Here is a 15,878-nt window from a genome sequence, read left to right as displayed (position 1 = left end):
TGTATGAACATGATGCAGAAAACAAAACTTTGAATACTAAAAGAAAAACGTGGTTAGTTGACATCTGTCACTCTGGCGGGCAGTGATTGCCAACGCGCCTGGACAGTATGGCGCCTGCCCAGACGCCCAGAGTGAAGGCAGCGGGCACGAGGGCTCAGCTCTCTGGCCCCGAACTCTTCGTCCCCCTGCCCCCCGCCCCACTGGTGTGCAGGTCCTGTTCCAAGAGCAGTATGGACTGGGTCTGCTCAGGCTGTTTAAGGTTACGACCTCAGTGGAATACGAAGTTTCCCTGCAGATCTAGGTGGCTTCTGGGCTGAAAACATACTTGGCATCCGTCAGCTTTCTCTTTTTTCCCCTACTTTCCACCACACTGAGCGCTGAGGGATACCCGCACCTCTGACGCGCGTGTGCTGGAGCCTGAAATAGCGGCAATAGGGGACGGGCCCCGCATCTATCCAGGCTGCGCAAGGCCTCTGCAGAAGGCGGCGGGAACCACTCGGCAGGAGCGCCGAGCTGGCTTAGCCTGCCGTGTGAGCTCAGGTCTGAACGGAAGAGACCTGTCACCCCGGGAGAAGGCAGAAGCCTTTTCTCTGAATGAGTTTTCAGTGCTCGTCCCAGAGGGGAGGGAACATCACTGAGCCCCCTCCACCCCCAAAACCCTCCTCATCCTCTCCTCTCTCTACCCTTCATATCCATCCCCGCCCCTGGACGCCCCTCCGCCTCTGCTGATCTAGCTGAGTTTCCCAATCTGTACAATTCGGTTATTAACTTTTCAGAGACATTTCCTGCTTCCGGATTAGATGGGTTTGGGTTTGATTCTCAATTCCATTAATTACTATTTGCCTTGGGCGTGTCACTTGGCCTCCCAGAGCCGCAATCTCCACATCTGAAGAACAAATTTAGCCCCACCCTCCTCACAGGGCGGGGAAGATGGTTTGTGCATATGTTAAAAGTTGAGCCCAGAGCTCAGTAGTGGGGGTGGGGGACTACCCCACTGACGACGACTGATGGGCTCTGGCCCTTCATTGCTTCCTGTTGAGACTTGGAATTCCAGAGGGTCAATTTTAGAGGATCCATCCGGGGGCTGGGGAGGCCTTACGGAACAAAGGGTCCTTCCTGTTCTTTGGGCGCCATCTGTCAGGTGCTGGGAGGGAGCCTGTGGCCACGCCTGTGTTGTCTGGGCCCAGGATGACTCACCCCCTCCTGGAGCCCACTCCAAGAAGCAAGGCAGGCTGGATACGGCAGACTCCAGCTCCGTGCCCGCCCTGTGTCTGGCACACAGTAGGTGCTCAGGGCTTACTCCTGGAGGGGCTGGCGATCTGCAGGTGCTGCAGGGGCAGAGGCAGCCGAGGAAGAATAGGAGCTCTTTGCTCCATCTCCACACGTCGGACAGGCAGTGCACCTCAACCATCAAGTTCTTCCGCCTTTGGCCTTAATGATGTCGCCCTGGCTGGAAGGGCTGAGCTGCCACCATGGGTATCTTTGGTGAAGAAAAGGGGCCTTGATATAAGATGCAGTTTACCAGGCTGACTAAACTTCCAAGCGTGGAGTAGAGGAGGTAAAAACAGCTGGGGTCCCAGGGCGACAAGGAAGGTACCTCCCGTCTGGAGCACCGACTGTGCCAGGCGTGGGCAGTGGGTGATGCGTGGGGCGGAGACGGCCGTCCTGGGCGTGTAGAATCCGCAGTCTTGGCCTGTGTGCATTTCTCTCTGCTGGTGGAGAAGGGCAGCCACGTCACGACGCTGGGCTGGCTGTAGCTTCTCCTTCTGGACATCCCTGAAATGTAGACCAGCTCTGCTCTGCACCTGGGGTCCTGGGAGGCGCTGGAGGGAGGGACGGCCTTCTCCTGAGGAGAGTGCTGGGCTCTGCTCACCCCGGGGTTAGCCTCAACCATCTTTCTTTCCGTGACCAGAGGGGCTTTCCAGGGGATCCCATCAGCCCCCTGGCTGTGGTTTCTCTGCCTTTCTAGGAGTCTAGCACACAGTAGGTGCTCAGCAGATGTTTGCTAAATGACCTAACTTAGTTCAGTATCTTACTTTTCCGCTGGCACTGGCAGTGGTGGAGGTGCTGGAATAATCATTCAGCCCCCGGGATGCCATGTAGGCACCCACTACAGCTCCGGCAGGCCAGGGGCCTCTTGTGGTAGAAAATGGGTGATCTTGGCCATGTTTCTGGGAGAACGAGGGTTCAAGCAGGAAAGGGGTTTGTGGGGGCGGGGGGGAGAGGCTCTTTCTTCAGGATTTCGAAGATGGCCTCTCGGGCCATTGCTGTCTGGGCACTTTTTGTCCCAGGTTTCAGTTCTACTTTATCTGTGTCTCCCAAACATGTCCCAAACCAATGGATGGCAGGAGAGAAAGCTGCCTGAGGCCGCCACCTTGGGCCCCACGGCCTCCTCGAGTCTGTGACCACAGAGGTGGCGGGAGCTGGGAAAGACTGGCCCCTGGGGAGCCAGATCTGGGAAGAAGGAGGTCACTACCACTGGCAGATGCGAGCTCCTGGGGTAGGGTGCAGAGGCTGATGCTGCTGCTGGAGAGATGAGATGGAGACCCTGGGGGACGAGAGAGGACAGTACAAGGCTACAGCTGCAAGGCTCTGGCTCAGACAAGGGAGGAAATGGGGGAAAACAAGCCTAATTCGGGGAAGTAGATGAGGCCACCTCAACACTCACTCACTGAAGGCTTGGTTGGCCACTAAACCTCGAGGCAGAGTCTTTCCCTTTCCTTGGCATGTTTCCACGGAAGCAGAGAGTGTCAGGAGATGCCAGGGATGCGGGGTAGAGGGGCTTCTTCCAGGTCTGCTACTCCTGGTACCCCGGGGATCAGTGCGGAGACACTGTGGTCCTCCATCGCCATCTTCAGAGCTTCTCCAGTTGCCCAGGCCATGGTCCACTAGGAGCAGAACCGAGCTCATCAGACCCTCCAGGCCTTCGCACCTGCTTTCAGTCCTGGCCAACGGGGCAGGCTTCTGCTTCCAGAAGCTTGTTCCTTAGCTCCTTTCCTTATCAACTGGCCAACCACTGAGGGTCCATGCAGGCCAAGGCCAAGGTGGGTCTGTGGCTGCTCACAGCCAACGTCCGGTCCAGGCGTGTGATGTGCTCCTCTGGCTCAGGCCCTCCCCGTCAGCACAGGACTCCCGCACCCCCGCCCTCGGCTTCCATCCTCTGCGGGACTTGCCTCGGGGATCCGCCCTATCTGGGCCCAGTCCTTGTCGGCCTTCCCTTTTCTCTCTGCCTCCACCTCGGACCAGGCGGAGAGGCCACCTCGTGTCAGCCAATCTACCATTGGTTTCCACAACATGGAAACGTGGAGAAACGTGCTTTGTTGCCAGCGAGATCTCCCGGGCCCACCAGGCCCCGAGGAACAGGAGCAGCTCTGGGATTAACAGGTGGGACCTCCAAGCTCCCCACTGTGGGGCTGAGGGCTGACATGGAAATTGGGGACAGACCGCACTCCTGGAGTCCCCCTGATGGTGCGGGAGGTGGTTTTACTGGGGAGCAAGGGCTGGATGGTGACTGTGTGGGCAGCTGGTGAATTTGGGTTGCTGGCTACCTGGTACTCTTGAACAGTGAGGGGCCCCACATCTGAGTCTGCCCCTGTCCTGCTCTGCGTGGGGGACACTGGGCAGGGTCTGACCACAGCGGTGGTGACAGCCATGGAAGGTGGGTTGACTCCCACCGAAAGGGCGGATTAATGTGCATGTGAGTGGCAACTGCCAGAAACTACCCAAAGGAGCAGCCAGAAGAGTTCAGGAGAGGTGAGAGCTCTTTCTGGTCCTCTGCGGGGTTTGTTGAGAAGATTAGAAAGCCCTCCCAGTACCCTCCCCTGGGTAGCTGTTGCTGGGGCTCATCCTGGAGGACGCTCATCTAATTCCTGGGGACGACCAATGGCTTGACAAGGGAAGACAGGCCCCCTTCTGGAAACTAAGCTCGCCTTCAAGGACTGTGACCAGGGGAGGATAGTGTGGCCCCAACAGGGCTCATCAGCTGACACCGACCCACCCACCAAGTGCAGCCCCCTCCCAGTGAGTTGGCTTTCGGTGGAGAAGGTTGATGGCAGCATTAGCCAATATGGGGACCTCCTAGTGCTGACACGGGTAATGGCTGTGAATAATTCCTGAGTTCCAAGCCCTTTTTTGGATTGTAAAATTTGTTATGACCTGCCTTGTCACCAAGCCCTGCATCTCATCTGTCCTCAATCTTCACCATCCTCAATGTGCCACAGACGGTTCTCAAACTGTGCTCGTCTCTAACTGGTCAGCCTGGGCTTGGAGTGAGGAGAGGAAACTGCTTGGAGGCAGCCACCTGGAATGGGGGAATGGAGTGCATTTGAAGATTCTCCCATGTTCCTTGGAGTGTTGAATATTTGTTGACCCTAAAAACACAGACCACTTCCTCTGCATGTCCTGCAGTGGCGGCCAGCGGTCTGGCGGCAGGCAAGCCCTCTGCACGTTGGAGGTCTTCGCCAGCTCTAGCCCAGGTGCTAGCTTCCTGGCTGAGTGGGACGCCACGCAACCTGGTCAAACTCCAGACTTTTCTTTTTTAAAGAGAGACTCTGAGAGGGAGGCAGCACTGCGCAGCAGGAGGAAGAGTGCACTGGGAGCCAGGCCTCCCGACAACCAGTCGCCTCTGCCTGGGGGCCCACCTGGGCCGTTTCCTCCCTGGTAAATTAAATGAGTGGCTGATGCTCTCTGAGGCCCCTTGTGGTCACACATCTGTGCTCACGTGGGACAGGCCTAGCCTCCCGGTAGCATGCGGGCACAGCATGGATTCCAAGGTCACGGCCTCAGGGTCAGACATAGGCACCTTCCGAGATTTACCGCTGGGCCCCCACACCCCCAGGAAGGGGTCCAAGGGGAAACTGCCTTCCACCAAGTCCATCCGAGGGCAACACTCCAGCAAAGCATCGGAGCCCACTTCCCAGAGATTTTATATTCCAAACTGTGTCCAGGGCCAGCCTGCCTTCTCCCCAGGCCTGTGGGCTGCCAGCCTCATGTAAACAGAGGTGGCAAGTGTCTGGAGAGCAGTTTAATCAGTCAGGGAGGCGGCAACAGCAGGGCTCGCACCAGCTCGTGGGAGAAGAGGTGAGGTTGTGATGAATATTTACAGTTACTAAAGAGAATTTCCCTACAGTACCCACAAATAGAAGTATATATATATTTATCTTTATCTTTATATATATATATAGTACTTAATTAGATGCTCTATCAAGGGAAAGCATGAATCTACAGGTTCCTCCCCTAGCAGCTCTCTTCTCTTCTGTCCCATCACAGAATCCTTAGAGCCCAACCACACAGTGCCCGCGTCCTGGGCCCAGGGCCAGAGGCATTGGTGGGTGTGGACACCCCGCAGCCATTGACACCGGCTTATCAAGCCCACCAGACAATCCTTCACACCCCTCGTTCCTTGGCCTGGCTTCCTGTCTCGGATTCTGCCTCCGAGAACCTCCCTGGAGACAGTGACGTGGCAGCCACACTCCTCTCTCTCCTGAAGCGTTGGGCAGAGGGTACATGCAGTCTCCCAATGCCGCTCTGCCAGGGACCCGCCCTCGGGTGACACAGAGCGTCCTGGCCCAGGCGGCATGGCAAGTGCTGGCCCAGGACAGGGCACCTGCTGTCCTGGAAATGAAGAGGCACAGGGAGCGGGAGGCAGAAAGGCTGCCTTAAGCAGTGTTTTCCCAGGGGGCGGATATGGGAGGTGTGCGGCCCAGCTGGGGTCTCTGCCCCGGCAGGTCTCTCCCTCCACGGGCGGTCAGGGGTTCCTGATGGGCAGATGCCGTGGTGATTTCCCAAGGCGACGTGGAGGCCCGTGGAGCCGCCTTTCAGCTTCTCCTGTGGAGGGAAGGCACTCGCCCCCTCGGGCCCCCGGCGCCCCAGCAGGGCAGCGCCCCAGGGTTATTTGTAGGGCCGCAGGAATCGGGACACTTTGGAACGCAGCAGCTTGATGAAGGAGCGCGGGAACATCTCCTTGGACTCCTGGGCTGTGTACTTGAAGTAGTTCTGGGGGTGCGCCAACACGTCAAAGAGGGCCTTGATCAACTTCTTGTCCTGCAAGACACGGCGAGGCCCGGGTGAGACCAAGGGTGGGGCTGGGGGCGGGGCCAGCGGGGAGGAGGCCTGGGGCCAGGCTGGAGGGCCCTGGCTACTGGCCTCCTCAATGCCCGGAGGGCCCTGAAGGCACCTGTGGGGTCTCTGCAAGGATGGGAGCAGGGGAAGAGGCTGCCTGGCTGGTGGGCTTCAGGACTCCACAGACTCTTTGCTGTGAACAGTTTTCTGGTTTTAATAGTCTAATTGCTTTTTTAATAATCTATTGGTTTTAACTCTTGGGGTTCCAATATTTTATTTAAAAAGGGTTATATTGCAAAAACAAAACAAAACGAAACAACTTGTTGAAAACCAGAGAACTCGGAGCAGGGAGCACAGGCTTCAGAGGCAGCAGCCCCAGCTTTGAAACAGTAGCTCCCCCACCTACTCCTTGACCTGGGAAAAGGGCTCCGCTGCTCTAAATTTCAGATTTTCACTTGTGTGATAGGGTAACGATCCCTCCTCTTAGGGCTGCGGGAATGAGTGTGGAGAGCCTGGCCCGCAGCGGGGCTCGGTCCACGTGTGCGGGGAGGGTCTAGGCAGCCCACCCGGGCCAGAGGCTGTCCTCACTGAGAGGCCTCTGGAGGGGTGGGCGCCGTCCACACTCTGCCGCCGTCGGTTACCAGCTGGGCCTCCTCTCTGAGCCCAGGGTCATCATCTGTAAAGAGGGCGATGCCCCGCTGGAGGAGAACCCGAGGAGCAGGTGTGAGACCTGGCTGAGGCCTCCCTGGGGGCTCTGGCAGAGCCGTGCTCATTGTGGCATACACTCACCATCTCACAGGGACTCTGGTCGCATTTTCTGTCACACACTCAGACTCTCTCTCTCACACACGCATCCACGCATCCACATCCTAGAGAAACACTCGTGGAGCTCCTCCTATGTGGTAGGCGCAGTGCAGACAGTGGGGGTGGAATGCTGAGTGGGGACCCCTGCAGCTCCTCCCCCACGAGGGGGTGGGGACCAAATAACCAGAGAAGAAACCTAAACTGCACAGCTGACAGGTGCCAAGGGGGAGGGCCAGTGGGACTCTAAGGGTCTGTGACCCGGCCAGGAAGGTCCGGGCAGGCTGCCCAGAGGCTGGGACGCCTGAGAGCAGAGCAGAAGGATGGTGAGCATTCACTGAGCAAAGAGATGGGGGAAGCACGCTCCTGAGAGGCCTCGGCGAGTGACTGCAGGGAGTGTGAAGGCCCGGGAGCCATGGCAGAAGCAGGCGGTCGCCACGCCCGGCTGGGCCTTGCTGGCCAAGGTTTGCGTCCTAAGAGATGGGAACACCCTAGCTCTGAAGAGATGCTCCCAGCTGTAGGGTGGCACTGAGGGCAGGGGAGGGGCGAGGAGGAGCAAGTCGTGTACCAGCTACAGGACGGACTGACGGAGAGACCAGGATGACTCCCCGGTTCCTGCTAAATAGATGGGCACCTGAAGAGGGAGGTGAGAAGCTTCTCGCCCTGAGACCTCCAGGTCATCCTGAGTGCAGCAGGAGTGCACGAGGCCTGGGGCAGGAAGAACCCAACTCCGCTAGCCATCTCCATTTCTCAGACACTGCGGCGGGGCTCAGAGGGCTGGCCTGGGGCCATGGGGCTGCAGCAGGAGTCAGCCAGGCGGACTGGCCCGGCCCTGCTCTTGCCCTCTACACCATCTGCTGGCTCCCAGGCTGGGGTGCTATCTGCCCAGAGCCTGAGCTGGGGCCAGACCCCTGGGCCCTAGCAGATCTCCAGGTCTGGCCTCTCGTGGTGAGAACCCAGGGCCCTAACCTGGCCAGTGTCCCCCGTGTGACAGCCCCAGGCCCCCTTGATGACAAGATGGCTCTGCTTCTCAGGGCCAGCAGCAGGATGCGGAGGGAGTCAGTCCCAAAGGCAGCGGTGGAGCCCGCTGATTGTATGATACCACCCTGTCAAACTACCCCCATTTCACAGACGAGGAGAGAGGCGAGAGCTGGTAAGGAACCTGCCCAAGGACACGACCCAGGTCTGGGCTAGACCCCACCGGAGGGCTTGTCTCAGACCTCCTGGTCTGGGAGGACAGGTGCGCCGGACTCAGTCCCCACCCCCAGGGCACCCCTGACCCCCTGTCACCTTCTCCTTTCCTGTCACCACCCTCCTCCCCTCATGTCTTTAGGGGTCTGGGGGTCGGGGTTGGGGCGAGGATGGCCCTGGATCATCACAGGCTCCATGGATCCCTTCCCACGAAGCAGCTCACTCACTTTCAAAATTTCCTGGTGATTCTCCGAGGCGTAGAGCCGTCCGTCGCGCACGATATCTTCTATTAATTGCTGGTAGTCCTCTGTGAATCCCCCAGCAGGGGCGGGAGGAAGGTGAAGGGCTCTAGACCCGCCTGCTTCCCTCTCACCTTCCGCCTCCTTCCACTCCTGCTCCAGCCGCCGCGCCTTTGTACCCTCCACCCAAATTGTTCTCCTTGAGGTTTGGCTAGCTAGAAAACCCCTACTTAACCCTCAAAACCCTGCTTGGGCAGCACCTCCTGCTGAAGCCCGCAGACACCACTAACTGATCCCTCATCTGCACCACCCGCGCTCCTGTCCTCATCTGCGCCACCCCCCACAGGGCTGGAGCTGCCTGAGGCCGGGATGTGTGATTCATCTGTGTCCCCAGGGCCTGGGCTGGGTGCACAGTGTGGCCACACTCACCGTCATAGGTGACATAGGGCACTTGGAAGCCTTTGCCGCTGTTGCCTTCGTTGGATTTGAACTGGATCCAGAGCTTCCGCGAGCGGGAGGTGAAGGCGATGGGCCTCTCGTAGGTCTGGCAGGTCTCATAGGTGGTGATAGAGGTGGGCGAGGCTGGGGGTGGGCCCAGGCAGCCATTGCTGAGCAGCCCGCAGAGCCGCAGCTCCTCATCTGGCCCCTGCCTCAGGCGGCTCCCTCCCCACCCAGTCAGCCACCCAGCACCCACAACGCCCCGTCCCCTAAACACTCCAGCTCTCCAGTCTCTGTACTTGTTTCCTCTGCCTCAAATGCCCTTCCCCACCTCAACCCTGATTCCTACTCATCCTTCTGAGACCAGTTTCCATGCGCCCTTCTCCAGGAAGCCTCCCTGACTGCTCCGTCCCCACCCTACTATGTTCCTGCTGTACTCTGGTGAACCCTTTATTACAGCCCCTCTCTATAGGGTTGTCACTGTGTCCCTCCAGCCGACTGCTCCTCAAGGACAGGGCTCATGCCTGCGTTCAAGACAGAGCCAGGGCTGGGGCGGAGGATTAGATTTGGGAAGTCCCCTCTCCTTGTGAGCAGATAAACAAAGGTGAGCCTGCTGACCCCTGGGGCTTGCCAAAGGGTACTCCATCTTCTCACTGCCCTCCGGGGGGGGGGGCCTTCCTGAGGTGCCCTCGAGGCGGGGGAGGCTGGACCCTTAGAGCTCAGCCCTGTGGGCAGACAGCGAAGGGGAGGATGCTGGGGACTAGGGAGGCTGGTGACGGAATGGTCCAGGGATGGTCCCTGGCTGGGCCCTGACTGGCTGTGGGACCCCGGGCAGGTGCCTTTCCCTTTCTGGCCTCAGTCCTCCCATTTGCACACGGGGGCTTTCTGGCTCTTCCGCGACGCTGAGTGGGCAATGCCCGCACATGGTAACGAAGCCCAAGCAGAACAAAGGGGCACAGGGTGGACAGAACGCCCCTCAACCTCCCGCTCCTCTGGCCGGTCTCTGTATCAGAGACCTTCTAGGCCCAGGCGGGCAGGCGCGTTCTTGTGTCTGCCTGTGTCCTCCTCCTTCTTCCCAAAACATCCTGACCTGGAGCTTGCTCCTTGTGCGCACCGTGGCCCTTCAACAGCAGTGAGGTGCCCTGGCCTAGGCACACACTGTAAGGGATTTAACCCGGTCTCAGGGAGGGACTCAGGGCTTTCCCTGCCTTTCTTGCTGCCATGACCATCTGGGCACACTTGTCCGCACGTGCTGCTGAGGGGCCAGCTGCTGCCCCTCGCCTGGTCTCACCACGAGCCTGACAGGGGCAACGAGCCAGGAGGCTGGGGCTCACAGTGGAAGGGATGGCCCTTCTCACCCGTAGGGCATCTTGTGTGCTGCACAGGCTGGCCCTTAGCCCCCCAAACCTCAGAGGGAGGAGGAGGCCCTGCAGACAGGCGGTCACTCCCGGGGTCTCACGCTGGGTTGTGTGACAGGACACAATGGGACAACTGGGGTGAGAGACTGGCTTGTTGTCAGTGTCGAGATCAGACGCCACCAGGTCCTGATCCCATGCTTAGGGTGCATGCTAAGCTCTCTGGACCTTTCCAAGGAGCTCTGTAAAGCTCAGCTCTTGGAGTCAGACAGAAGTAGATCTAAACCCTGCCACACAGATAAATCCTGGGCAACCTCCTTCCCGCCCTGTGGAGCTGTGCTGAGGGAGCGAGGGGTGTGGGGACGTGGCTGAGGCTGTCTCTGGTCCCACTGCCCCCACCTCGACTGGCACGTACCGCTCTTCCTCATGACCAGGACATCGCCACACTCATCCTCAATGGGCAGGAAGATCTCGGGGACCACGATGAGGATCCTGCGCTTGGGGGGCGGCGAGATGTGCCACACGCACTCGGCATTGGCCGGGTAGTCACCAGGGTAGTTGGGGGACTCGATGTAGCCCGTATAGTCGCCAAGCTCGCCACCGCAGTGCTGGTCTGTGGGCACCGTGGCCCGTGGGCCTGCTCAGGCCTGGCTGGACGGGTGCCCTGGCCGGCTGGGCCCTCAACAGCCTTGGAGGCCCAGGGCAGGACTGGCAGGTGCTCTGTCCCCACCTCGGCTCACCTCCACCCGGCCCTCCCCGCCAGGCCCTGAGCCGATCTTCTCTTGGGGACCCTGCCGAGGCTGCCCCTCAGTGGGAGCGCAGGTCCCCGGTCCCATACTGGTTCTCTGAGGCCCAGCCCAAGCGTCTCTTTCCTGGACACCCTTGGCTGCCCCGCCTGACTCTCTGGCCTGGGCTTTGTCCTAGCCTCTGCTTGGAGCCGCATGCCCCTCTGGCAGGCCCGCTGAGTGCCCCTGCAGGTGTCAGCTCCCCGGCCGGCCCCTGCTGTCCTCCTCGTGTCTCAGCCAAGCTGCAGAGTGAAATCCCAGGGAACCCCAACTTCCTCTTTCTCTCCACTCACTTTCTGTCCATTCCTTCACCCCACATTCCCTGGGCACCCGCCAGGCGCCAAGTGTGGTCGCCCTCCCCACGGAGCAGGAAGGCTCCGGGACAAGCAGGTGACACACTGAGGAAACAGATACGTCTCCCTTTCTTCGTTTCTTAGCCAAGCTGTGTGTCCTGAAGAGGCCAAACATGACATTTTTATTAGCTAAACGGTTTCTGGCCGTAACCTGAGTTCTGCAAAGAAAACTGAAGGTAAATATTAAACCTACTTAATTTTCTCATACATTTCATTTAAAAATCTTCTCCTCGTGTAAAAATTTCTGGGAAACATTTCATTTTCACCTTATTATTCCAGAGGCTTCCCTCCCGTTTGGTTTCCCCACTTTTACTCATTAGGACATTTAAAACCCTGTCTCTGCTGAGTTCCCCCATTGCACATGCTCTTCCGCCCCTGGAGGCCACAAGCTCAGGTGGGGGACAGCCCTGGGCAGAGCGGACTGCGTCTACTTCATGATTAAATCCCCTTTGTGGGCCTCTAGGCTGTTCCAGACATGACCAGCAGCCCAGGAAAGGGATAACTGGCTGGACACTGATTAGGAAAACGGTAAAATACCAGAAAATATGCCCCAAAGGACACTGAAAAATGAATTAAAAATACCTGAAATAAAGACAGCATCCTCTTTTTTATCCCCAAATGACTTGCTAAGTAAGGAGCTTGGATATTATTTATTTCCCAAATTGTCTTACGCTGCCCACCTTTCTTTTGACTAAACTGAGCTTCTTGTACACGAGAAGCCTGTCTGACTCTCTTCTCGCACTTCCGCACCTTGTACACACTTAGCATCCTGCTTCCCATGGCTCAGGGTGTCAGTTTGCACCCACTTGGCAGTCCAGACAGAGCATGCCTTCAGAGCTGCAGGGCCTGGCCCTTGGAAGCTGCCCCACAAGACTTCTGCTCCCTCCCTGGCACAGGGCCTGGCTTTTCCCTCTACAGACCCAGAGCGCGAGCAGGCCCTGGCCTGGCACAGAGGCACAGGCCACCCTGGTGAGTGACAGGAACTGATGAAGGATGGGTGCAATCACATCGCCCTGCAGAGGGGGCCAGGCCAGGCTGCACCCCCAATGCCATGGGGTTCTAGGTGGATGCAGGGCTCCCGCGGGCATCCCACTGAGGGATGTGCAGATGTGAGGGAGCAGAGGGGAGTCACCAGTCTCCCTCGGACCCCAGGTGAGGTCAGGGCTCACTCTGCCCCCCATAACCTGTCCCCCGCCCCTGCCCCCATCAGGTTCCCAGTCCCCGGCCGTGGGAGGAGCAGCACCTACTTTTGCAGTGCGTGACGTTGGTGGAGCCATCGAAGTCGGTGCTGGTGTTGCCTGGACAGGTGATACAGTGGTTCTGGCCGAACTCGGGCTGGTAGGTGCCGACGGGGCAGCGGATGCAGCGGTGGGTGGTGGTGTTGTAGTGGTGGCCTGGGGAGCAGTGCACTGCGGGGGCGGGGGTGGTATTGGTGGGAAAGGTCAAGGGGCATTCTCCACCCTCTCCCTCCCTCGAGGTCTGTCTCAGCAGAGTTCAAGCCCTTCCCCACCGCCCAGTGACCTCCCACTACCTGCACCCAGCCCCCGAACAGGCCGACCCTTCCGTTCCCTATTCCTGTCCACAAGTGCGCACAGTGCGCTGTGGACCACCGGGGACGGAGCCGTGCGCGAAGCAGCGGAGGCCCTACCCCTGAGGCTCACACCCTACTCATACTATGCAGCATGTAGCTTAGTTCATATGTTCCGTGGGAATACATGTTGTCAGGCCAGGTGTGGAGCTCTCAAGAGGGAGGCTGGGGAAGGCAGAGTGAGGGGATTCTGAGTGGAGACTGAGGAGTGTGGAGCTGGCTTGAGGCCGCCTCGGGGAGGGGGTAGTAAAGCGCAGGCCCTGAGCCAGATGTGTGTTTGTGCCAGGTGCAGTTGGAGTGGAGGGCCGGAGGCAGTGCTGGCTGGAGGGGAGGTCAGGGGCCATGTGAGCCAGCTCCTGGCGTCCCAGGGGCCATGGTGAGGACTAGGCCTCCCTCTGAGCTAGGAGGGCCACCTGGAGCCTTTGTATCTTCCCGGCTGCTGCACTCGGAGCCAGCTCTGGGGGTGATGGTGGGGGCGGAGGCCCAGGCAGGACAGGTCAGGGCCACCCGGGGAGTGGTGGTGGTGGCCTGGATCAGACTGGCAGCAGTGGGGCGGCAAGAAGTCCCTGAAGTCTGGGTCTGCTTAGAAGATGGAGCCGGCAGGGGCTGCAGACAGAGTGGATGTGAGGGAAGAGGGAAGGAGGACTTAGGTGAGCGCCTGGCAGGATGGGGCTGCCGTGAACGAACGAACAGAGGGGGAAGACTGCGGGGAGAGGACGAGGTGGCTCTGGACGTGTGGAGCTGGAGGTGCTTGTGAGACAGAGCGTGGAGTTGTCCCCTGGTGGGAGAGCAGAGTGGAGTTCAGGGGAGAGGCTGGACTAGAGACAGAAACTGGGGTCACCTGTGCAAAGACGCTATAGAAAGCCAGCAGAGGAGACGACTTTATTCCGACTCAGGTGTGAGTGCATCGGGCCCGGGACGTCCCAGATCTACCAGGGTGAGGGGGGAGGCTGAGCCGGGGCACAGGCCCAGGAAAGGTGCTCCGAGGGACCCGGTCATGGGAGACTGAGAAGTGACTCGGGCTCCAGCAACGCAGGGATTCTGTAGGCTGCCTTGATGGGAGCAATTATGGGGAGCAGTGGGGGTGACAGTCTGACTGGCTGGTGGGGTGCAGGAAAGAACGGGAAGAGAGGAAGTGGAGCCCAGACACTCTTTCTACAAGGTTAACAGGAAAGGGAGCTGGAGGGGACGTGGGGCTCGAGAGTTGGGGTTTTCTTTTTCAGATCGGGAGGATTCAGAGCAGTCTGCGTGTTCAGCAGGTGGGGAGAGCTGCCCCAAGGCTGACGCCTGAGAGGGAGCTAGCGGAAGGGGTAGCAGGGTCATCAGCGGAGAGCGGGGTGGGGGTGGAGTGGATCAGTGTCCGGACTGCAGGCCCCGGGAGGCCCTGAAGGGAGAGTCTCAGTTAAGGTGAGACCTCTACCTCACCCTCACTGCCCTGCTGCCTCCAGACTTCTTCACCTTCCTCCCCTCCCAGCCTTCCTTCTAGGGGAGCTCTAAGCCCTCCCCAGTGCCTCAAGGAGCTGGCGGCTCCCCTTTATTGCTCCCAGGGCTCAAAGCTCCAGACTGCAACTACTGCGCCTGCCTGGCCCTCTCATCTGAGACCCTGGGGCAGGCTTGTGTTGGACCCCTCTGTCCCCATCCTAGTATGCGCCGCAGTGCTGGTCACCAATGTCCGCCACCTGAAGCCTCCGGGCTCCTCCCCTGACCTTGGAGGTCTGCCAGGGCAGGAAATGAGAGGGTTGAGGGAAAAGGTCCCTGAGAAGCCCAGCTCGGCCCCACGGGGTGGGTGGAGGGGTCCTCACCTTTGGCCTCACAGTCTTCGAAGGAGGCGGTGCCCTCGTGCTTGGTGAGCAGCCCCCCTCCGCAGAGGAAGCAGCCGGTGCGCCCGGGCTCGGGCTGGTACGTGCCCACAGGGCAGGCCTGGCAGGGCCTGAAGCCGTCAGCAGAGAAGAAGCCCGCAGAGCACTGGCCTGGAAATCAGAGGTCATGGCTCAAGCTGGCCCGAGGGGTTGCCTCAGTCCATGCCCTGCTCTCAGCCTTCACCTGCCCCTGGGCAGCAAGGCTGGGGGTGCAGGGAGGAACCTGGAGGAGGAAGCCTGGGCTGCGCAAGGCCTGGCCCCTAGTCCAGATGCTGCCAGAGGCTCACGTGCCATGTGGCCTTGGCCGGGCCTGGCCTTACTTCTCCCACCAGCAAGAAGGGCTGCAGGTTGAAGAGCAAGTGGCCTTGCTGCTGAGCTGGGAAGTTTGGACCCCACACGTGGAGGCCGGAGGCCGTGGGAGGTCATTTATTTCAGAGTGGCTCTCCAAGGGGGGCAGGTGCACTGTATGTGCACATGGGAACTGGGGCTGTGGAGCTCCAGGCTGATGCTGCCTTGTCCATCTGCAGGGCTGGGCCAGAGCAGAGGGAGGGGGGTCTGTGAGGTCCCCGAGGGCACAGCTGGGACAAAGGGAGGGGACAACACATTCTAGCAAAAAGTCAGGATGCAGAGGGTGTTCCGGCATTGAGGGAGTAGGGGGTTCAGTGCCCTCTCAGCCCAGATCTTGGAATTCTGTGCTCCCACCAGCGTCCACTCTGGGCTCTCTAACAGTCACCACCACCCCTGGGGGGAGAGACCACACTCCTGGAGGGTGCAGTGGGCCAGAGAGCAGCCGGCCAGCCTGCGGAGATCTGGGGCTGGGCTCTGATATCTCTATCCCCCAGAGAAGGCTGGAGGTCTCCACCACCCTAAGGATCCCATGCACCCACCTCGCTGGCACACTTTTCCCCACCCATTCTCTTGGTGATCCCCACAGTGGGGATCCCTCCCACAGGAAAGGGAGGTTGATGGGGGGTGTGGGGCTTGAGCCCATTTCACAGAGGATTTTTAAGTGGGACAGTAACTGGAAAAGCTCTTTGCAAACCAAACTGTGCTTGGTAAATTGAACAAGGGTTTTCCAAACCCTGTATAAGGCGACTGTAAAGTTCTTTGTGTAGAGCGCGGTCTTGCCCAAGTATACGGCACACTCCGTAAAGCATTCTGATGATGATGGAGTGCTCCACGAAGTGTAACACAGAGCACCGTGTACCT

At 59.3% G+C, this 15,878-nt stretch overlaps 1 protein-coding gene across 2 annotated transcripts in view; it reads right to left on the bottom strand.

Annotated features, from left to right (window-relative positions):
- Positions 1–1,504: 1,504 nt before the first annotated feature.
- Positions 1,505–15,878, bottom strand: part of SCUBE1 (signal peptide, CUB domain and EGF like domain containing 1) — a 140,834-nt gene continuing 126,460 nt past the window's right edge. For both annotated transcript variants that reach the window (XM_058568188.1, XM_058568189.1), the window contains 6 exons: positions 14,613–14,780; positions 12,470–12,631; positions 10,500–10,697; positions 8,721–8,873; positions 8,280–8,359; positions 1,505–6,042 (listed from right to left, as the gene is read on the bottom strand). In XM_058568188.1, the coding sequence (XP_058424171.1) occupies positions 5,890–6,042; positions 8,280–8,359; positions 8,721–8,873; positions 10,500–10,697; positions 12,470–12,631; positions 14,613–14,780 (914 nt within the window). In that variant the 3' untranslated portion in view covers positions 1,505–5,889. The remainder of the gene's footprint in view (positions 6,043–8,279; positions 8,360–8,720; positions 8,874–10,499; positions 10,698–12,469; positions 12,632–14,612; positions 14,781–15,878) is intronic.

Source organism: Diceros bicornis, chromosome 25 (assembly GCF_020826845.1).
Source record: "Diceros bicornis minor isolate mBicDic1 chromosome 25, mDicBic1.mat.cur, whole genome shotgun sequence".
Taxonomy (NCBI): Eukaryota; Metazoa; Chordata; class Mammalia; order Perissodactyla; family Rhinocerotidae; genus Diceros; species Diceros bicornis.
This window is presented reverse-complemented; position numbering and strand designations above follow the sequence as displayed.